At 43.8% G+C, this 19,408-nt stretch overlaps 1 protein-coding gene across 1 annotated transcript in view; it reads left to right on the top strand.

The window, feature by feature from the left end:
• The window catches only part of fam189a1 (family with sequence similarity 189 member A1), a gene marked incomplete at its 3' end in the record, with an annotated part of 166,674 nt that overhangs the window by 46,742 nt on the left and 100,524 nt on the right, over nt 1–19,408 (top strand). Inside the window, exon 2 of the mRNA XM_080730836.1 lies at nt 14,303–14,359. Within this exon, the coding sequence (XP_080586962.1) occupies nt 14,303–14,359 (57 nt within the window). The remainder of the gene's footprint in view (nt 1–14,302; nt 14,360–19,408) is intronic.

The raw sequence follows: 19,408 nt of genomic DNA, 5'->3' as shown, positions 1-19,408 counted from the left end.
AATTTGGTACATCATTCCTCCAAACAGTATCAACAGATAGGGGCCCATAACTACAGTCTAATAAAAAACCATAGAGGGTGGAAACCAAACCTCTTGTTCTGTTACCATCACAGATAAACTCATGGAAGGGGTGCAATCTAAGGGGAGCTTGCCATGGGACCCCGTAGGTCCTCATGGACGTTCTCAGTTGGAAGTAGAAAAAAAGGGTATTTCCAGGCAGATTGAAGATGTCACACAAATCTCGAAAAGGTCGTAAACCATTTCTATCAAATAAGTCCCCTAATGTACGAATCCCCTTAGCCCTCCACCTTGGAAAGCGAATGGGGCGATCCTCGATTAAAAGTCTTTGATTATTGAACACTGGGGAAAATAAGTTCCATTTACAATCAATCTTACACATCTTTTCAGCTGCCCTCCATACTGCCACTAAATGAGAAATGATAGGTCCAAAGCGAACTTTGCATTGATGTGTAGTTATGTTTGAATAGATAAGATCTCTCAATTCAACAGGCTGCACTAAACTCTCCTCAAGCTCTCTCCAAGAAACCTTATTTGCTGGGTTAAACCAATTTAAAAGGGGGCGGAGCGTGAAGGCCCAATAATAAAATTTAAAGTTGGGCAATGAAAGGCCGCCATCATCTCTAGCACGTTGTAATAGAGAAAGTTTAAGACGAGGGCGTTTCCCTTTCCACACAAACTTAGATATCGAAGAGTGAAGCTTATTCCAGTATTGCGGCGGTGGTGGCAAAGGGAGCATAGAGCTTACAAAGTTAACCCTAGGAAGAACATTCATCTTTATGATTGAAACTCGAGCTTGGAGAGAGTTGGGCAAAGATGACCATCTATCTAAATCAAGACAAATCTTATTTAGAGTGTCACCATAGTTGTTCTTAACAATAGCCTGAAGAGAGGGGAAAATATCTATGCCAAGATATTTGAATTGGCTTACTACTGGGATTATGGGCGGCAGGATAGCAGATCTCATCTGATCATTTAGAGGTAGAAGGGCTGACTTCGTCCAATTAATTTTGTAGCCGGAAATGGAACTGAACTGATCAAAAATTTGAAGGACGTGAGTAATTGACTGTGGTGCATTCTCAATGAACAGTAGAATATCATCAGCATATAGGGAAATGCGATGCTGTGTGTTGTTAATCGAAACAGGAGTAATATCTGCAGACTGACGCACTGTCTGAGCCAAGGGTTCGAGTGAAAGTGCGAAAAGGAGAGGACTAAGGGGACAACCCTGCCTTGAAGATCTGCCAATCGTGAATAGCGGCGAACAGATCTTACCAGTTAGGACCATCGCTGACGGATTAGAATAAAGTACTTTAACAAAATGTATGAATGAAGCACCAAATCCCATTTTATCTAGTACAGCCCATAGCCTCCACAAAGTTAACTTCCAGCATCAAATAAATCAGTGCTCATTGTTCCCGTACTAGATTGTTGTCTATGGCCAGCAGACCAATCAGTGTTCAGTGGACTGTGTCCCTAATCACTGTCACTGGCACTGAGCTGCAGAGAGCACTGGCTCAAATCTCCACACAGCAATGTGCTATAGACTTCTACCAGAAGATAAGAGCACAAAACACATTTCTGTGCCGTGATCAGTATGCCAAACCTTTGATTTGGCTGATGACAGCCAAATGGAGACAGATGGATGATTTAACTTAAACTGGATATGTTTGTGCTGTTTGGAATTTTTTATTTGTCATTTGTTATGGTCCTTCAAAATGGCCTGGGCCACAGGGTAGTGTGGGCAGGCACCTAGGCGGCTAATCCGGCCTGACAGCCTGCCGCGGGTTCGAGTCCCGATCCCGGCGACCTTTGCTGCATGTCACCCCCTACTGTATTTCTCTCCCCCGTTTCCTGTCAACCTACACTGTATCTATCAACCAGTAAGACTCCCTAATCGGGGGATAAGTGACCGTCAGGTCAAATACACAAACTTTAGAAGGAAATCATAGTTAATCAGGAGGGAATATGCGAAATGGGACAGATCCATGTTGATGATATGACTTTGGAGAACCAGGCGGGCCACCCTTTCGCTCCTATCCGACTTTGGGGCTTCAGCCTGGGACTGCAGAGTAGCACACACTCGGGGACCACCTCCAGGGACCCCCGGAGCTCCAGGGACCCCCTGGCTGCTCACGCGGAATTCCCGGGGACCACCGACTCCTGGTGCTCAGGAACGGATGCAAAATTGGTCGCCACTGCAGCGCACATAAAAAGCCGTAACTCGGGCTAGTAGCCACTGCCACAGATATAAAAAGCTAGATGCCTCGTTCGCCTCTGCAGTTCATTGGAGTGACGTGCAACAGGTTGTAGTCCAGACTTCCTGGAAAAACCAAGGGAACGCTGCCAGTCAAGTGACTACTGGCAAATCACAGTGCATTTTATCCGGGACTTATCCAAGGACTACAATTCCATTCAAAGACCCTCCCCCACCTGCCTCTGATTGGCCTAGCAACGTCCGTATGTGTGACGCGCGCGGAAGCGATGCACACGGATTCCCTTGGTCCCTCGATGCATATGCACCAGAGCCGAAGGAGGCGTCTACCTTTCTATGTCTATGCTAGGAGTGACCGGGAGAGCCGGGGTCGGTACCCACGCGTCCGCCTCGGCGGAGCGGAGACACCTTGCGGCAGACCCCCGCCACTGCAGCCCGCTAAAAAGGCCAATGGCACTTACAGGCCTCTTTGTGTAGCGTATACAGTACATGTGACCTGACGGTCGCTTATCTCCCGATTAGGGAGTCTTACTGGTTTTAGGCTAAAATCTGTAGGAAGCAGTGTCCAAAAATGTGTTTTGCAAAAATTGGCCTCATTTTGGCGCTAGAAGAGAGCCATGTGAGAAATGAGGGCTGTGGTTTGGCAGCCAAGGAGTGTGTGTGCATGGATAGGGGCAACGGTTCCGGAGATAAGAGTAGGGCCAAAAGTGTGACGTGGCGTGATGTGACGTGATGTGACGTGACGTGACATGACGTGACGTGACGTGACGTGACGTGACGTGACGTGACGTGACGTGACGTGATGTGACGTGACGTGATGTGATGGACAGACTGACGGAGGGACAGACAGACAGCCGGTGGAGGTTTTCATTGTAACTTGCAACATGACGGTAGCAATAAAGGCAGAAAATGCCAAAAAAAAGAAGAAGAAAAAGAAAAAAAAAGAAAAAAACTTGTCTCAAAATGTTGCTGCCTAAAACAACCACTTTTCTGTCTTCTGAAGGGGTTTCACCTGCAATGATGAATGACCTGTCTGGTGCTGCTGAGGATTCTTTTTCTTTTTTCTTTTTAAAGGTTTTCGCCACACTGCAGGAAAATCTTTGTCCAAACACACTAAATCTATCCCCACAATGTGCTTGACTGTAGGAAAAGCTTCACGTCAACAGTAGCTGTGGAGAGCCTGGTTTCTATTTACTGTTCAGTGCTCAGATCTGGTCTAGAGCCCGCCTACTGTATCTGGTCGTTTCCACGCAGACCGTTTCTGTATCCGCTCTAAACCGGATCAGTGCCTGGTTCACTGTGATGGTTCACCGAGAGTTCGCACAGCTAAGTGTTTAAACAACATACAGCGTCACACACACACACACACACACACACACACACACACACACACACACACACACACACACACACACACACACACACACACCACACACACACACACACACACACAATGATGAGTGCCAGCAGCCTTCCAGGTGAATGGTCCATCTGGGCTACATGGGATGCAGGGATGCAGGGATGCAGGGATGCAGGGACGTAGCCTGAGCCAACAGATCTCTGTGAATGAACGCAGTGATGGTGTATAATATACTCAAGTAAATACTCTAGTATTCAGTACAAAGTACAAATTATGAAGTACATTTTCTTTGTGAAATCAATGCATTGCTATATTGAAATTTGCAGCGAAAAAGCTTTTAAAATAGTGAAAATTGCATGTGTTGTGAGCTTGTAGATGTGCTATTTTCACTATATTTGAAATAGGGCTTAAATGGGTCAAAAGTACAATATTTCTATTGCTTGCAATAATAAGAATAAATAAATATATAAATAAATGTGAAAAAAGTACTTAAATGCATAACTGAGAACAAAGTAAATGTACCGTACTTCACACACGTGTCCACCACGTGTGTGTGAATGGACGGGGATGAGAAGCAGGGAACAAGAAGAGACAGAATGGAGAATGAAACGCTGGCCGCCCCCCCAGGCAACCACGGGCGACCTGCTGTTGTTCCCCTTGTTTCCATGGCAACAGCGGTGGCCAGGTGCCGCCGCTAGAGCTGAGCTTCCAAATGGGAAGAGATGGGTTGGGGGAGGGGTTAGGGAGAGAGGAGGGAAAGGAAAGGAAAGGAAGGGGAGGGCTTAAAGGAGGATGGTTATTAGGGCTGTCACCATTATGACATTCTGCATGACGATTAATTGTCACTCAAATAATTGCGATTAACGATTTAATTGTGTATTTGACGTTGACAATTACATTTCTGTTTGGCTTGTTGGGTTTGAAGTTGCACCTGGACAAATATGACACATAACCTAAATATAGAAAGAAATGACTGACATATTTGACAACTTTATACTTAAAAAATAACATTGATAGTGGAAATAGCCCTCACAACGCATCGCGATGCGACGCGTTGTGAGCTTGTAGATCTGCTATTTCCACTATTTTTGAAAATGTTTGAAAATATATGAACCTTTTTCAACAGGGAAACGATTATGACAATTATGACAAAATGATTGCGATTATGTCAAATAATTACAATTAGACGATTATGTAATAATTGTGTCAGGCCTAATGGTTATTTGCTGACTAGGAGATGCTATAGGAGGGATATGAATGGCTGATGAACGTATGGTCCATGGACCACCAGGGGTTCAAATGAATCCTCATGGGTCTGTAACCAAAGAGAGTGTTACACTCTCAGAGTTAAATTAACACTGAGGAATGGGGTCCCAGACAAATAACACTCTGTGGACTCAAACTGGGGGCCCCTGAAATGGAAGGGGTTATGAGACACTGAACCAAACTATACTGTCTGGAAGCCCCAAATCCTCAGTGTTATTTGAACTCCTCCAAGCCCCCAGACACCAGGGGGAGGGCTGAAGCCAAATTGACATGGTGGCCGTTTGAGGTACTGCAGCCTTTTTACAGATCGGGCCAGAAACATGAACGCGCATCTTGGCTCCTTTGTATTGACTGCGCATTCATAGCGGAAGTGCTCGTTCATGACTTGGGAGCCCCAGCGTGTCCATGAACAAACTCTATGACGCAAAACGCGTCACTTAGGCCCCACTACGTCACGTTTCACAACTGGAAGAAGGGGTGGCTTGATGCGCAGGGTGAGCAACTCAATGCAAGTGGACGTGCAGGGATATCTGGTGCCCTCTCTATTCTTCTTATAACTCTATGATTTGGACCCCTGGTGGTCCCCAAACCTGACGTTGAGAACCAGTGCGTTATGATGTGCACCTTAAACAGACCAATACACACGCACGCACGCGAGCGCGCGCACACACACACACACACACACACACAGTTTTTCACGGCCAGGGAAGTGAAGGTGACTTGAAGGTCAGTGCAGAATTGGTCACGCAACCTTCACTAACTGCAGCTCCACCTGATATACCGCAGCTCTCCATCACTGCTCCGGACACGCACGTACAGTACATGTACATACCGTCGCTGTCGGCTAGAAACCTTGTATATAAAAAATAAAAAAAGGTTACCTTTCAGGAAATGATACAGATACACGTTGTAGGCTTGCAGATTGGCTATTTTCATTACTTTTGCGGGACCCTGTTGTTCGACAAAGCATTAATTTGTGGCAGGGGTCTTCAATGTTTTCAGGCCAAGGACCCCTTAGTTGAGAGAGAGATGAAGCAGGGACCCCCACAACCTTGTCATAGATTCCATAAAGTTTCATCATTTGACAGCACAATCATCAGTGTATTTTGGATTCGTGTCAATTTGTGTTTTCAGATATTTAACCACTTGAACCGTCGATATTTAATAAACTTGACCTTTCACTCTGTACTATCTGTTCTTTTCCCCCTCTACACCAAAGCTCTTCGCTAAAAATAGCCGATCTACAAGCTGACAACGCCTCGCAGTGTGAGGCGTTGTGAGCTTGTAGATCTGCTATTTTTGGCTAAAGTTCTCAGAATATGGACATTAGGGTTCAAGTGGTTAATAAAAAAAGGAGAAAAAAGTTTCTATCACACAAAGATTTGGAGGACCCCTTGTAGTAACTCTGAGGACCCCCTAGGGGTCCAGGACCCCCTGTTGAAGACCCTTGCGCAAGACAATATTCTAGAAGCCCATTCTCGGGTGTCACGTCACCAAGGACACCTTGATGACATCATTGATCACTGGCGTGTAGCGCAAAAAGCTGATGACACGTGCCGTGCCATTCCTGTGTCCCTCCCCTGGAGAGAGAGGTAATGGCCTCTGTCCAGCTGACCGTGCACTGTCCAGAGTACAGTAAGTAGTAGCAGCCGTCAATTCAAACCTCAACCCCTTTTAACAAGAGACTGCCCTTTTAGGCGTCCATTTAATCAGCAGCTCTCCATTTCATTAGAGGCCAGAGTGCTGAGTTTCCCTGACACACCAGTATTGTGAGCCGCGCACACTGGCCGGCTCAGCTCCTCTCTGCTGATTTACACATAAAGGCACTTAGAGGTTTGAAACGCCTTCAATGAGACTTGAGTGCAGCAAGTATCTTAATATCTCATACTAGACAATGTCCTTTTACAGTTACTGATGGTGTACTGTATTCTAAGGATCAAGGTAATTTGTTCTCGGGGGAGTTCGTTTAGAAAGCATTGTTTATTAATATCGTCTGATAAAAAGGCAAGTGTTGATGTACAAAAATAACAGACCCTCAGAAGAAGAAAATTCTAAGGGTCACTTTTTTCATCTGTTATTTTTGTGGACAGACACTTGACTTTACGAGTACGGAAACAGCCTCCAGGCATGTTGGGCAGCGTTAGGAGGAGAGTCTGCTGCCGAGTTCACTTTTTACTAGTGAAGGTCCAAGATAATTGGAAAGATAAAGGAAGCGTTTAAGAGACTTTTTCCAGCAGAGGGAACGGGAATGAAAGGTGTTTATTTTTTCTTAATTATTTTACAGTTTGTGCAGTAACATTACTGTGTGTGCGTCCTCATCTTTGTGTCACTGTGTGTGTGTGTGTGTGTGTGTGTGTGTGTGTGTGTGTGTGTGTGTGTGTGTGTGTGTGTGTGTGTGTGTGTGTGTGTGTGTGTGTGTGTGTGTGTGTGTGTGTGTGTGTGTGCTACAGTATGTGTCGCAGTCATTAGCTACTTACTCCCTGTGGGAAAGCTTTCTATTTTCGAATCCGGCATAAGCGGTTACCATGGAATTTGTCACAATTTCAAAGATGCAGTACGAATGATCTCAGCGTGTATGAAATGAAGGTGTATAAGGAGCGTGTCGTATGAGGAGGAGCTGTCGGTGCGGAAACCTTGTATGTCCAAAACGGTTACTTTTCAGGAACTGGGGGGAAAAGAAAAATGTTCCAGTGGATCTAGTGCAGTTATTATTTTGTCACGAGATCCTGTCAATACTTTTCATTTCTTCATTTTTTATAAAAACCCACAGACACACATAATCACTTTCACTTTTCACTTTCACAATGTCCTCCAGAAGTATATCTATTTTTGCTACATTGGGAGATTTACATAAACAAAAACAAAATAACTAAGACCCCTCAGGGCGACGTGCGACCTCGCCCTTTGGCCCCCTTGCCAGTGATGTATATCGGACCAGTTACCCATATATGGAGCCTGGTACCCATATATGGGGAATTGGGGATCCATGTACTGTATATAGAGAGCCCAAACATGCTTACTCATTTATTTCTTATGTGAAAGTCCTATGATGTCTATGACATCTGATCCCTGTCTGTAGAACCAGCTGTTAGTGTGGTATGTGCCCTCCATATATGGGCATTCCCATATGAAGTCCTGTTAGATATGGGCTTAATATCGATGACATCAGGGAACTCCATATATGGGCATAAAAGGGATCTGTTAGTGTGACATCACAGTGAAGTCAGAGCGTGATGTCAGAGCAGCAAACCCATTCTGTCAAGAGTGGTTCCTCTGACATCACAGTGACATCAGAGCATGATGGCAGAGTGACAAACCCATAGAACCACAGTGTCAGGCATGACAGAGATACATACCTGTACGGACAAGCTGTGACCGTTCACATAGTAAACTTAGGACCTATGGTCACAATAATCAAATAAAATAGAGAGATACAAGGTTTCTTCGTGACAGTGAGGATGTGTATGCAGGGCTGCCCTGCTGATGATGGGGAAATCATTATGGATCCTGGCAAATGGCCAGCATGTGGTTACCACGGCAACCACGCTGGACCCCATCAGTCTGGGCTGTGATGATGTTTTGAGAAACCGTCTGCTTTCTGAAATGCCTCAGTCTCGGTAATGGCTTCTTTGATTGGTGCCATGCATAAATGAATAGGAATAGGTCACACATCTGTGATTTAAGTGGAATCCATACTAGTCCTGGCACCCGTAGATCTCCATGGTCGGCTGTGTGGAAAGAAAATAAACAGACGAAGGTTAAACTTAATAAACCCGGCAGCTTCAGCATAAACAGCTTTTGATGTAACAAAAAAACAAACAAAAAAACAAACATCTTCATCTGACTCATAAACTCATTGTCATGCATTTATTCACACGTCCCTCATTATTTTCATTTGTCTCGCTAGCTCGCCTTCACAACTCATTTAATCAGAAACCTTGGAAATTGTGTTCATTTTAAATCCAATGTGCGTAGGTCTGACTAAAACCCTGGCTGTGCCAATAGCATCAGCCGCGGTTGTGTCAGGGGAAAATAAAAATGTCTGTGTGCCTAAATGATGCCTCCATTATGCGATGACCGATGGGGTATACGGTATATAAATTATGTCTCTGCTAGTATGTACTGTACTGTAGCTTGAATTATTTTAATTATAAGGAAGGGAGCCGTTCCAACTGAGCACCGTATTTTCTGACCATGAATGAGGGAGAGTTGAACTGGACTACTGGTGGAAATATTTCTACTGTTAAATTAGCTTGACCAGTAATGTTCCTTTCCAGCATGTTGTTAGTCACTTGTGTCAGTGGTATTGGAAAGAGAATGGACCAATCCCCAATCACATACACACCCATTGTAACTGTTACAATGGGTGTGTATGTGATTGGGGATTGGTCCATTGCATGTGTGTGTAAATGTTATAGAGTTCGATTTCTGGGGGATGAGAAGCAGTGATAAAACTGAAGTATTGTTTTCCAGTTCAGGATAAAAACATGCCAGGCTGTGTGCATACAGTGTGTGCATGCGTACAGTAAGTGCATTCTTATGCAGGGGTGTCGTACCAAATTCTGGGCCCAGGTTACAAGGATTCACTGCGGGTTTAACCCATTTAGACTGGGAACGCGTTATTACGCATTATTTTGTGCTTTAACTATTGAACAATAGCAGATATACAAGCTCACAGCGCGGCACCGAGTGCCGCACTGTGGATATTTAGAAGGATTTACTTAGAAGGATATTTCAAATCCTTCTAAGGGTTTTTTGAAAAACCCATGTTTCTATGTATGTCAGTGAAGGACCCCCAAAATGATATGTATTTGGCCACGGACCCCCATCTCAAAATATTTAGTTCCAGCCAGGGACTCGCGTGTTTACAGTGCGTGCGTGTGTGCAATGAGCCCTACAAAAAGCCAGTGACTGCAGGGAGCCCTTCTCTCTGCGGTCTGTAATTAGCCCAGCTCTCTGTTGATACCTGGAGGTATTGATGAGGTACTGATGTAATCACTGGGGAGAGAGGAAACATTGATTCATGTTTCTCCTGTTGGAACGTCTGACGGCCGTCAGCAGGGGCGTCACACCAAATTCTGGGCCCTGGGTACAAGGATTCACTGCGGGCCCCCCATGAATGTTAACTATTGAAAAACAGCAGATATACAAGCTCACAGCGCGGCACCGAGTGCCGCGCTGCGAGCTTGTAGATCTGCTATTTTTGAAAAATCATGAAAATGTGTGCCAAGAAACCTATGTTTCCATGTCAGTGATGCTCAAACTTTTTCATGTGAAGGACCCCCCCCCATCTCAAAATATTTAGAAGCAACATTTTTGTTACAAATGTTCACTAAAAAAATACATATATTCAAAGATTTGCGCACATTTTCACGACTTTTCAAAAATAGCAGATCTACAAGCTCGCAGCGCGGCACTCGGTGCCGCGCTGTGAGCTTGTATATCTGCTATTTTTCAATAGCTAAAGTTACTAGGGCCCCTCCACCTTGGGCCCTGGTAACTCAGTCCAACTTTCCTACCCCTTGTGACGCCCCTGGCCGTCAGTGGCTGTTGTTCAGGAACAGCGGGGTAAAAGCTACTGTGACACCAGAGTGTATTTACTTAGTTAAACATGTAAGCTGTCATAAGCTCTGTCCCGTTCCCGGAGACCTTTGCTGCATATCCCAATAAGAGGCATGTGGTTACCTGGTATTTTATAACGGCTGAGAGGCGTCGTGAGCCGTTATAAAATACAGGTAACCACATGCCTCGCGTGGCTTATTGCTTTTCTGAAACTGTTACAATATGGCAACATGAGAAATCATAGACATGTACCAATTAAAACTGTTCTATTTCACTAATAATTCACTACAATGTCTGCAAGAAAGTAGTTCCCAGCTACAAGAAAGTAGTTCCCAATTATCTATTGCACTTGTAAGTGTTTGTGAGCTTAATCGCCAGCCAAGCCTCAATAACGAATGCGTCCAAGTGTTGTGCATTTTAATCCTGTACAGTGAGCAGCCATGGGGAAAAGCCTCCAATGACTGACATAAAGCTATCACAGGGTTCCGGAACAATATCTCTTCTCCCCGAGAATAGATACACACTCCACACGCACGCACGCACGCACGCACGCACGCACGCACGCACGCACGCACACACACACACACACACACACACACACACACACACTGCATGTATGCAGGGGTGTCACAAGGGGGGAAAAAGTGGGACTGAGTTACTTGGGCCCAAGGTGGAGGGGCCTTAATTATTTTATACTTTTGCTATTGAAAAATAGCAAATATTTCAAAAATAGCTATTTTTGAAAATGTGTGGAAATCGTTGAATAGTGTATGTATTTTTTAAGTGAACATGTGTTTGTAACTCAAATTTTGCTTCAGGGGGGTCCCTGGAACTAAATACTTTGAGATGGGGGTCTGTGGCCAAATACATATCATTTTGGGGGTCCTTCAAATGAAAAAGTTTGAGCACCACTGACATAGAAACATAAAGGATTTGAAATATTCAAAGACTTGCACAAATTTTCAGGATTTTTCAAAAATAGCAGATCTACAAGCTCACTATATCTGCTATTTTTCAGTAGTTAAAGCACAAAATAATGCGTTCCCACCCAGTCTAAATGGGTTAAACCCCCTCCCCATATGAAGAACATTCATGGGAGGCCCGCAGTGAATACCCAGGGCCCAGAATTTGGTGCGACACCCCTGCATGTATGCACACACAGCAGCATAGAGGTTGGCATAGGTGGAGGACGAGACGAATGCTGTGAGAGATAAGACGAGAGAAGTCCAGGCAGATGGAAATATGTAGCTCTTTGTTGTTGGTGGGCAGAAACCTTGTATCTCCGTATTAACAGAAGTTGGTGACTAAATAACTGCATTAAGTGGATCCATTGCGGAACACATATCGTCTCTGTCGGGTGGAAACCTCACATGTTCAAAACTGTTTGTTTTCAGGATTCAAATTCAAAAGTAGCAAAAGTAGCAGATCTACAAGCTCAACGTGCGTTGCTTCGCGCCACATTTCGAGCTTGTGGATCTGCTACTTTCGATGCTTTTGTGTGAGTTAGAACAGGAGTCTTCAACAGGGGCCCGGGACCCCTAGGGGGTCCTCAAAGTTACTACAGGGGGTCCTCCAAATCTTTGTGTGATAGAAACCTTTTTCTTCCTTTTTTATATTAACCACTTGAACCCTAGTGTCCATACTGAGAACTATTCTGAGAAATAGCAGATAGATCGGCTATTTTCAGCAAAGAGGTTTGGTGTAGAGGGGAAAAAGAGCAGACTAAGTACAGAAAAGGTCAAGTTTATTGTGTATTGTGTATTGACTGTTCAAGTGGTTAAATACTTACACAAATTGACATGAATCCAAACTACACTGATAATTGTACTGTCAAACAATGAAACTATATGGAATCTATGAAAAGGTTGTGGGGGGTCCCTGCTTCATCCCCTGAGAAGACCCCTGAGTTAGAATATGGACTTAAGAGGTTTGTTCCCGACAGCAACCATATCCTGAAAAAGTAACAGTTTTGGACATACAAGGTTTCCGCCCAATAGCGAAGTCTTGTAAAAACGTCCCCCCACCTCCTCTCTGCATCACTACTGCAGTGATACTGCTGCAGCCTCCTTCTTTTCCCAATGGAGCAGAAAACAGGCACACAAACCCTTGTCTCTGGGGGCTGTTAGACCAGCACTTCCAAACCTTTTCTGGATCAGGCCACACTTGAAAATCTTGAAAGCATTCGCGGCCCACCCGTCTGAGCAATTGTGGTCAGATGGGCGGTTGAGAGAGATGAAGCAGGGACCCCCACTACCTTCTCATAGATTCCATATAGTTTCATTGTTTGACAGCACAATTATCAGTGTATTTTGGATTCATGTCAATTTGTGTTTTCAGATATTTAACCACTTGAACCGTCAATACATAATTAAAAAAATCACACCCGTGTGAAGTGGAGCTGTGTGTGTGTGTGTGTGTGTGTGTGTGTGTGTGTGTGTGTGTGTGTGTGTGTGTGTGTGTGTGTGTGTGTGTGTGTGTGTGTGTGTGGATCATGTGTACCGATTTTTGTGACATTTGAAGAAAATATGTAGGAAAAGGAGCAAAAAGTGTGTTTTGGAGAAAATTCAAGATGGCGGAAAATCTATCATGGCGCAAATGGGCGTGGCCTATATGGGGAGATGCGTCATGACCCAAGGAATCCAGGGAAAAAATATTTTTAATTTTCCGACCTACGGTTCAAGAGTTACAGGCCAAAACGTAAAGTGGGGTGTTATGGCGCCACCATGCGGCCAAATGACACAATTATTTTTTATTTAATCCTTGAAATCATTATGAACCTCCTCTCCAAGTCTTGAAACTCTAGCCCCTATGGTTTGCGAGAGACAAATAATTGAATGTGAGTTTTTGCGATTCCCATTATAAGTCAATGGGGAAAATTAATTCACTAATAAATTAATATCAATTAAACTATAGAACCTTTCTCTTAGAAAAGTAATAGCCCACGATTCCCGAGTAAGCCGGTCGATTTGACATATGGCGCGAGTGTGTGGTGGCAAAACTGTGGGACTAGTGGCGTGCCGAAGTTTAGGAAGTTCAGGCTACATACAGACAGACAGACACACAGACAGACACACCCACACGGCCACGTATAGGGAGCCTGTGCTTCACACAGCTCCAAAAATGTGTGTGTGTGTGTGTGTGTGTGTGTGTGTGTGTGTGTGTGTGTGTGTGTGTGTGTGTGTGTGTGTGTGTGTGTGTGTGAGGAGATGTAAGGAGCGTCTGTTAAAAGATGGCAGCCTGTGGAGGAAACATGGAGGAGGGGGATGCAGGGAGGTGTGTGTGTGTATAAGAGAGAGGAGGAGGCAGGGAGGAGTGTCTACAGTATATACAGTATGTGTGTTTAATGGAGGGTGAAGGAGGGTGAAGGAGGCTTTAAGGCAGAGTGAGACTCTGCCAGAGGCTATGTGTACCCTTTGTTCCCGTGCAGAAAAAGGTGTGTTCACACACCAAGATCATACAGTGAAACTACACTGCCGCTGTGAGATATGCTTGAAGAAAACAACACACAAAACTATTATTTTGTCACACCTTTATTAAAAGGTTAAAATGGCAAACAAGGTTTTACATGCGTGACTTTTTATATCGCTTGAGAGCAATGCAGGTGCTTTCCCCCCAAGCGAGCCGGTAGGCGAACGAGTGCTTGATGGCTTCACACATTGAGTGGTGGAAGGAATAGGTTATCTTTTTCAAAGCGTAGGTAATGTGCATCAGTAAACAGAGGTTTTAGGAATATGTCAAGCCAATGTTCACAGCGTTTGCAGGCACGGTGCTGCAGACTGCTGCTCAGCCGCTGTATCTTCTTTTGTAAATACAAAATGTGTTCATTGTTTCACAACATTGTCAGTATCTTACACTATCTTTTATGTGTTTTGTTGCTTCAGGTGCTGCTGTCTGGACTGATTGGAGTGGTGTCATGGAAAAGACCTCTCTCTCTTGTGGTGAGTAACAACCAGAAGTATCACCATTAATCTGCCAAACATTTTTTTAGGTGTTGTGGAACTTACTTTTTCAGGTAAATGGTGGGTTTAAATATAGAACTGGCCATTATAATGCAGCCTTGCACTCTTGTCAGTGGAAAAATAATGAGGAACATGCACTTTACCATTACCATTTAATGAGGGACAAATATCTCAATGTGAAGTCTCTGTCTAGCCTGCATCACTTGAACACTGTCACTGATCTACCGTAACATGATGTTCCTGGTGTTCTGGACAACCTAGTTCTTGTTGCCACACTTGTGGGTTGTCTTGCTAGATTAGGGGTCTTCAACATTTTCAGGCCAAGGACACCTTAGCTGAGAGGGAGATAAAGCAGGGACCCCCATTACATATTGTATAAAAGTTTGTTGCAGATTTTCATCGATTTGTTTGACAGTGCTGTCATCAGTACGTTTGATTCATGTTAATGTGTTTTTTTCCCCCAGACATTTAACCACTTTGACCTTTCATTCTGTACTTGGTCTGATCTTTTTGTTGCCTCTACACCAAACCTATTTGCCAAAAATAGACGATCTAGATCGGCTATTTTTGGCAAAAGTTCTCCTCAGAATAGGGATGCAAGGGTCCATTTAAAATAATTATCCTATCACACAAATATTTGGCAGCCCCCCTGTAGTAACTCTGGGGACCCCCTAGGGGTCTCGGACCCCTTGTTGAAGACCTCTGAGCTAGAAAATGTAACTGCTATGATGGTGGTTATAAATGTTAGGGCAGCATGGGCTTGTGTGTAAACAAAAAAAGAATTTGAGGGGTATGGAAACTGCCAAGGCTATTATAGTTAACTAAAAATAACAAAACAACTACATCTAAAATTGCAGAAGCATTGTGACTAAATAATAAGTACATTGGATCCATTGTTACGCAGGTTCTCCCCCCCCCCCCCCCCTGAAAAGTAATATAAAATTGCCAAAAAGGCTGCAGATCTTGACCCTGACTAAACTATATTACAATAAAAACACTAAAGTACACTTTTTTCCCAAAAAACTAATTTAAGCAAACCCGCTTAAAAAACTAATTAAAATTGCCTGAAACTGAAAACTTATAGTCAAAAATTTATTTTTTTAATTAACAACCTTGGAAAATGCAACACTAAAGTTGGAAAGTCTCAGCAGCTTATACTTGTGTTGTCTCAGTTTGAGCAGGGAACAAATGTTTTAAGCCCACTCATCGTTTAATGTATGCTGACTCTCGGGAGCCCCAGTCAAAGTATGTTAGTTCATAGTAATGTATCTCTGCTTCCCAAAGGCTCCAGGGAATGATACTCTTACATGATAGAGTCTGCAAACATTTAATTGACTGTCGCGTCATGAGAGAGAGAGAGAGAGAGCGAGAGAGAGAGAGAGAGAGACACACACACACACACACACACACACACACACACACACACACACACACACACACACACACACACACACACACACACACACACACACACACACACACACACACACACACACACAGAGAGAGAGAGAGAGAGACAGAGAAACAGAGAGAGAGAGACAGAGACACAGAGAGAGAGAGAAAGAGACAGATAAACAAAGAGCACCTGTGCTATGATAGTATGTGATTACTATCGTAGCCGTCGGGTTGAAACCTTGTATGTTACTTTTCAGAAAATGGAAAAAAGTACCAGCGTTCCAATGGATCCAATGTCGTTATTATTTTGTCACAAGCTCGTGTTAATACTTTCTGTTGGTTAAATATTTCTAAAAGCAACAACAGACCCTGAGTCCAAGCGCACAACGCATCGTGATGCCACGTGTTGTGAGCTTGTAGATTGGCTATTTTCCAAATTTTGGGTGTGACACTGTTGTACAGTAAAGTAGTGCAATAACTTACAAAAAACAAAAGAAAAAAAGAAAAAATCATAAAAAGTTCAAACACAGAGATACATGGTTTGTGCCTGACAGCAATGCTATGCAGAAGCCTAGACTCCTGTGCTTAACCAAGCATTGTCCTCATACATGGCACAATCCCAGTAATTGGAGCAGTGACAGCAGCGCTATTCTATTCTAATGACAGCACTGCCTACAGTACATACTGTACACGTGTATACTGTATTATGCATTTCTTTTCCACTTTTGGTCATTACTTTTTATGTCACATATTTAGTTTCACCGTACTAGACGTTTCAGTCTGACAATATAGAACGCTGTCCAATTAAAATGAGCGAGGATCTTATATAATTCCACTTGGAGAGTTTCATCCCCTCAATGATGAATTGAGGGTTTTGCTGTGGAAGGCCTGCTTTTAAACCTGCTAACGGAGAGGCCCTAATGATGGCAATGTCGGTCGTTGCTGTCGTCCTATCTCCATATTCCAACTTCTTTTTTGCCTTTATTGGATAGGACAGTAGACTGACAGGAAATGGGGGAGAGAAAGGGAGTGAAATGCGGCAAAGGTCGCACGGATCGGGAATCGAACCGGCGACGCAGACAGGCATTGATGCCGAAAAATGGCAATGCCTATATGGTATGCGCCTGGTCCACTAGGCCACCAGGCGCCCCATTCCAACTTCTTTTTATTGTAAATGAACACCCTACTTGATCAGGGGTGTCGGACCAAATTCTGGGCCTGAAAAGTAACAGTATTGGGGGTGCCCGCTGGCCTAGCAGTCCAGGCACATATCCAGCGTATCGCGTGTTCGAATCCCTATCCCGACAACCTTTGTTGTTGCGACCGTCAGGTCGCAGTTACTGTCAAAGCCTCGACCAGCTGTCCGTCTGTCAGTCAGTCGGTCAGTCTGTCTGTCAGTCAGTCAGTCAGTCAGTCTGTCACACGTCACACGTCACACTTTTGCCCTGCTCATATTTCCGCAACCGTTGCCCCGATCCATGCCAAATTTTGCACACACACTCTTTGCCTGCCAAACCACAACCTCAATTCTCACATGGCCCTCTTCTAGCGCCACCATGAGGCAGATTCTTACAAAACACATTTTTGAACACTGCTCCTACAATTTTTTGCCCTAAAATCACGCAAATCGGTACACAGTATGTCTACACTCATCTCATCAACATGGATCTGTCCCATTTAGCGCCACCTTCAGGCCCATTTTTTAAAACACATTTTTGGACACTGCTCCTACAGATTTTGCCCTAAAATCACGCAAATCGCTACACAGTATTTCTACACTCATGTCATCAACATGGATCTGTCCCATATAGCGCCACCATCAGGCTGATTTTTTTCAAACACATTTTTGGACGCTGCTCCTACAGATGTTGCCCTAAAATCATGCAAATTGGTACACAGTATGTCTACACTAATCTCATCAAAATGGATCTGTCCCATATAGCGCCACCATCAGGCCGATTTTTTCAAACACATTTTTGGACAATGCTCCTACACATTTTGGCCTAAAATCACACTGCGACCTGACGGTCGCTTATCTCCCGATTATGGAGTCTTACTGGTATAAAACACTTCTCGGTTTCCCTACAGTACATGAGCACAATTCAGTTTCGAAAAATATTCTGCCCTGTCGATGAAGCATGTGCGAGTGCTGAGATGACGCTTGGTTCCCGATCTGTGAACCGTTCACACCCAGCGAGCAAAATCTCTGGGGGCGAACCACGATTTGGAGCTTTGCCGGCAAGTGCCAATATTTTTGGGCACTAAAATCCATCTTGTTTCCATCTTGTTACTTTCCATGTAAACAAATACATAAATAATGAGAATAAAACTGTATCTAAATGTGCAGGAAGTAGTTCTCTTTTGTTTGCTGTCATTATAGAGATAGAGATTGCTCATTTGGGAAACTCTTTGAATAGATATGAATAGATATACTGTACATACTGTTTACTATAGATACTGTACAGGTAGATAGATGGATAGATAGATAGATTGATTCCAGGAGAAACCCATTTGATTGTACAGTTGTTGACTGGTAGTGATTCTGACTCTGTTGTATGATGGTACTATAGGGTAATATAGGGTATGCGCATTCATGAAGTGAATGGCAAATCGAGTGGCAAAGTGAGCGGCAAAGTGAGTTTGACGTTGTTTGATGTCATTTAATGCAATCCGATAGGACTTTTCTGTTTGGATGTATGGGCTGTCAAGGCCAGAAAGTAGTTTTTTGCCACTCTGTAGGCGTTCCTGCATAACTTCCAGGTATGATGATGATGTCAGGTGCATACCCTCTATTGCACTGCAAAAATAGCAATGCATTGCACCACAACGTACTGTGTAAATCAGGCCTCTGAAGGACAGGTAACATCTGCTACTGGGTAGCTGTAGCATCACTGTAGCATGCACAGTAATGTACATGACAAGCTGCTACTTCTGTTTAAATCCTAATTTATGCTGTGGTGAAGAATTACACGCAATATGTTTCTCAACAAAAATGCACTTTCAACAGTTTCTACAAAATCATGTCGACATACTGTATTGTCAACTTTTCAACAATGTTGAAAACACATATCATAACTTTTTTGGCAGAAGCGTAGGCCTAAATTTGCTTTAATAGGATTAGACCATTACCAGCTGGACATTTTCCCGCCTGGCACCACTGTCCAAAACCAAAACCCATCTGCCAACTGTGGGTGGCCCGATGATTCATCAGAATTAGTGTGTGAATAATTCTGAAAGCGTTCAGTGTGCCTGACTGTGTGGATATTTAGTTTTCTTGGCTGGAGAGTGACTCTCTCTTTGTGTTTAACCATTGGGACTGGTCTTAAATGTAGGATAGTTAGTGTTATAATAACAAAACGCACCAAGGCATCAAAGCCAACATTCTGAAGTGAGCAGCTCGTTACATTATAAGGGTGCTATCGGGTGGAAACCTTGTATGTCCAAAAATGTTACATTTCAGGAAATGGGTGAAACATCACCTGCGTAACTTGGATCCAATGTGGTTATTATTTAGTCCAGGAGTCTTCAACGTTTTCAGGCCAAGGACCCCTTAGCTGAGAGGGAGATGACGCAGGGACCCCCTCTACATGTTGTATAAAATTGTGTTGCAGATTTTCATCGATTTCATAGATA

Source organism: Nannobrachium achirus (assembly GCF_963921795.1).
Source record: "Nannobrachium achirus genome assembly, chromosome: 7".
NCBI lineage: Eukaryota > Metazoa > Chordata > Actinopteri > Myctophiformes > Myctophidae > Nannobrachium > Nannobrachium achirus.
Note: the sequence above shows the minus strand (reverse complement) of the source record. Positions and strands in the feature narration are given on the sequence as shown.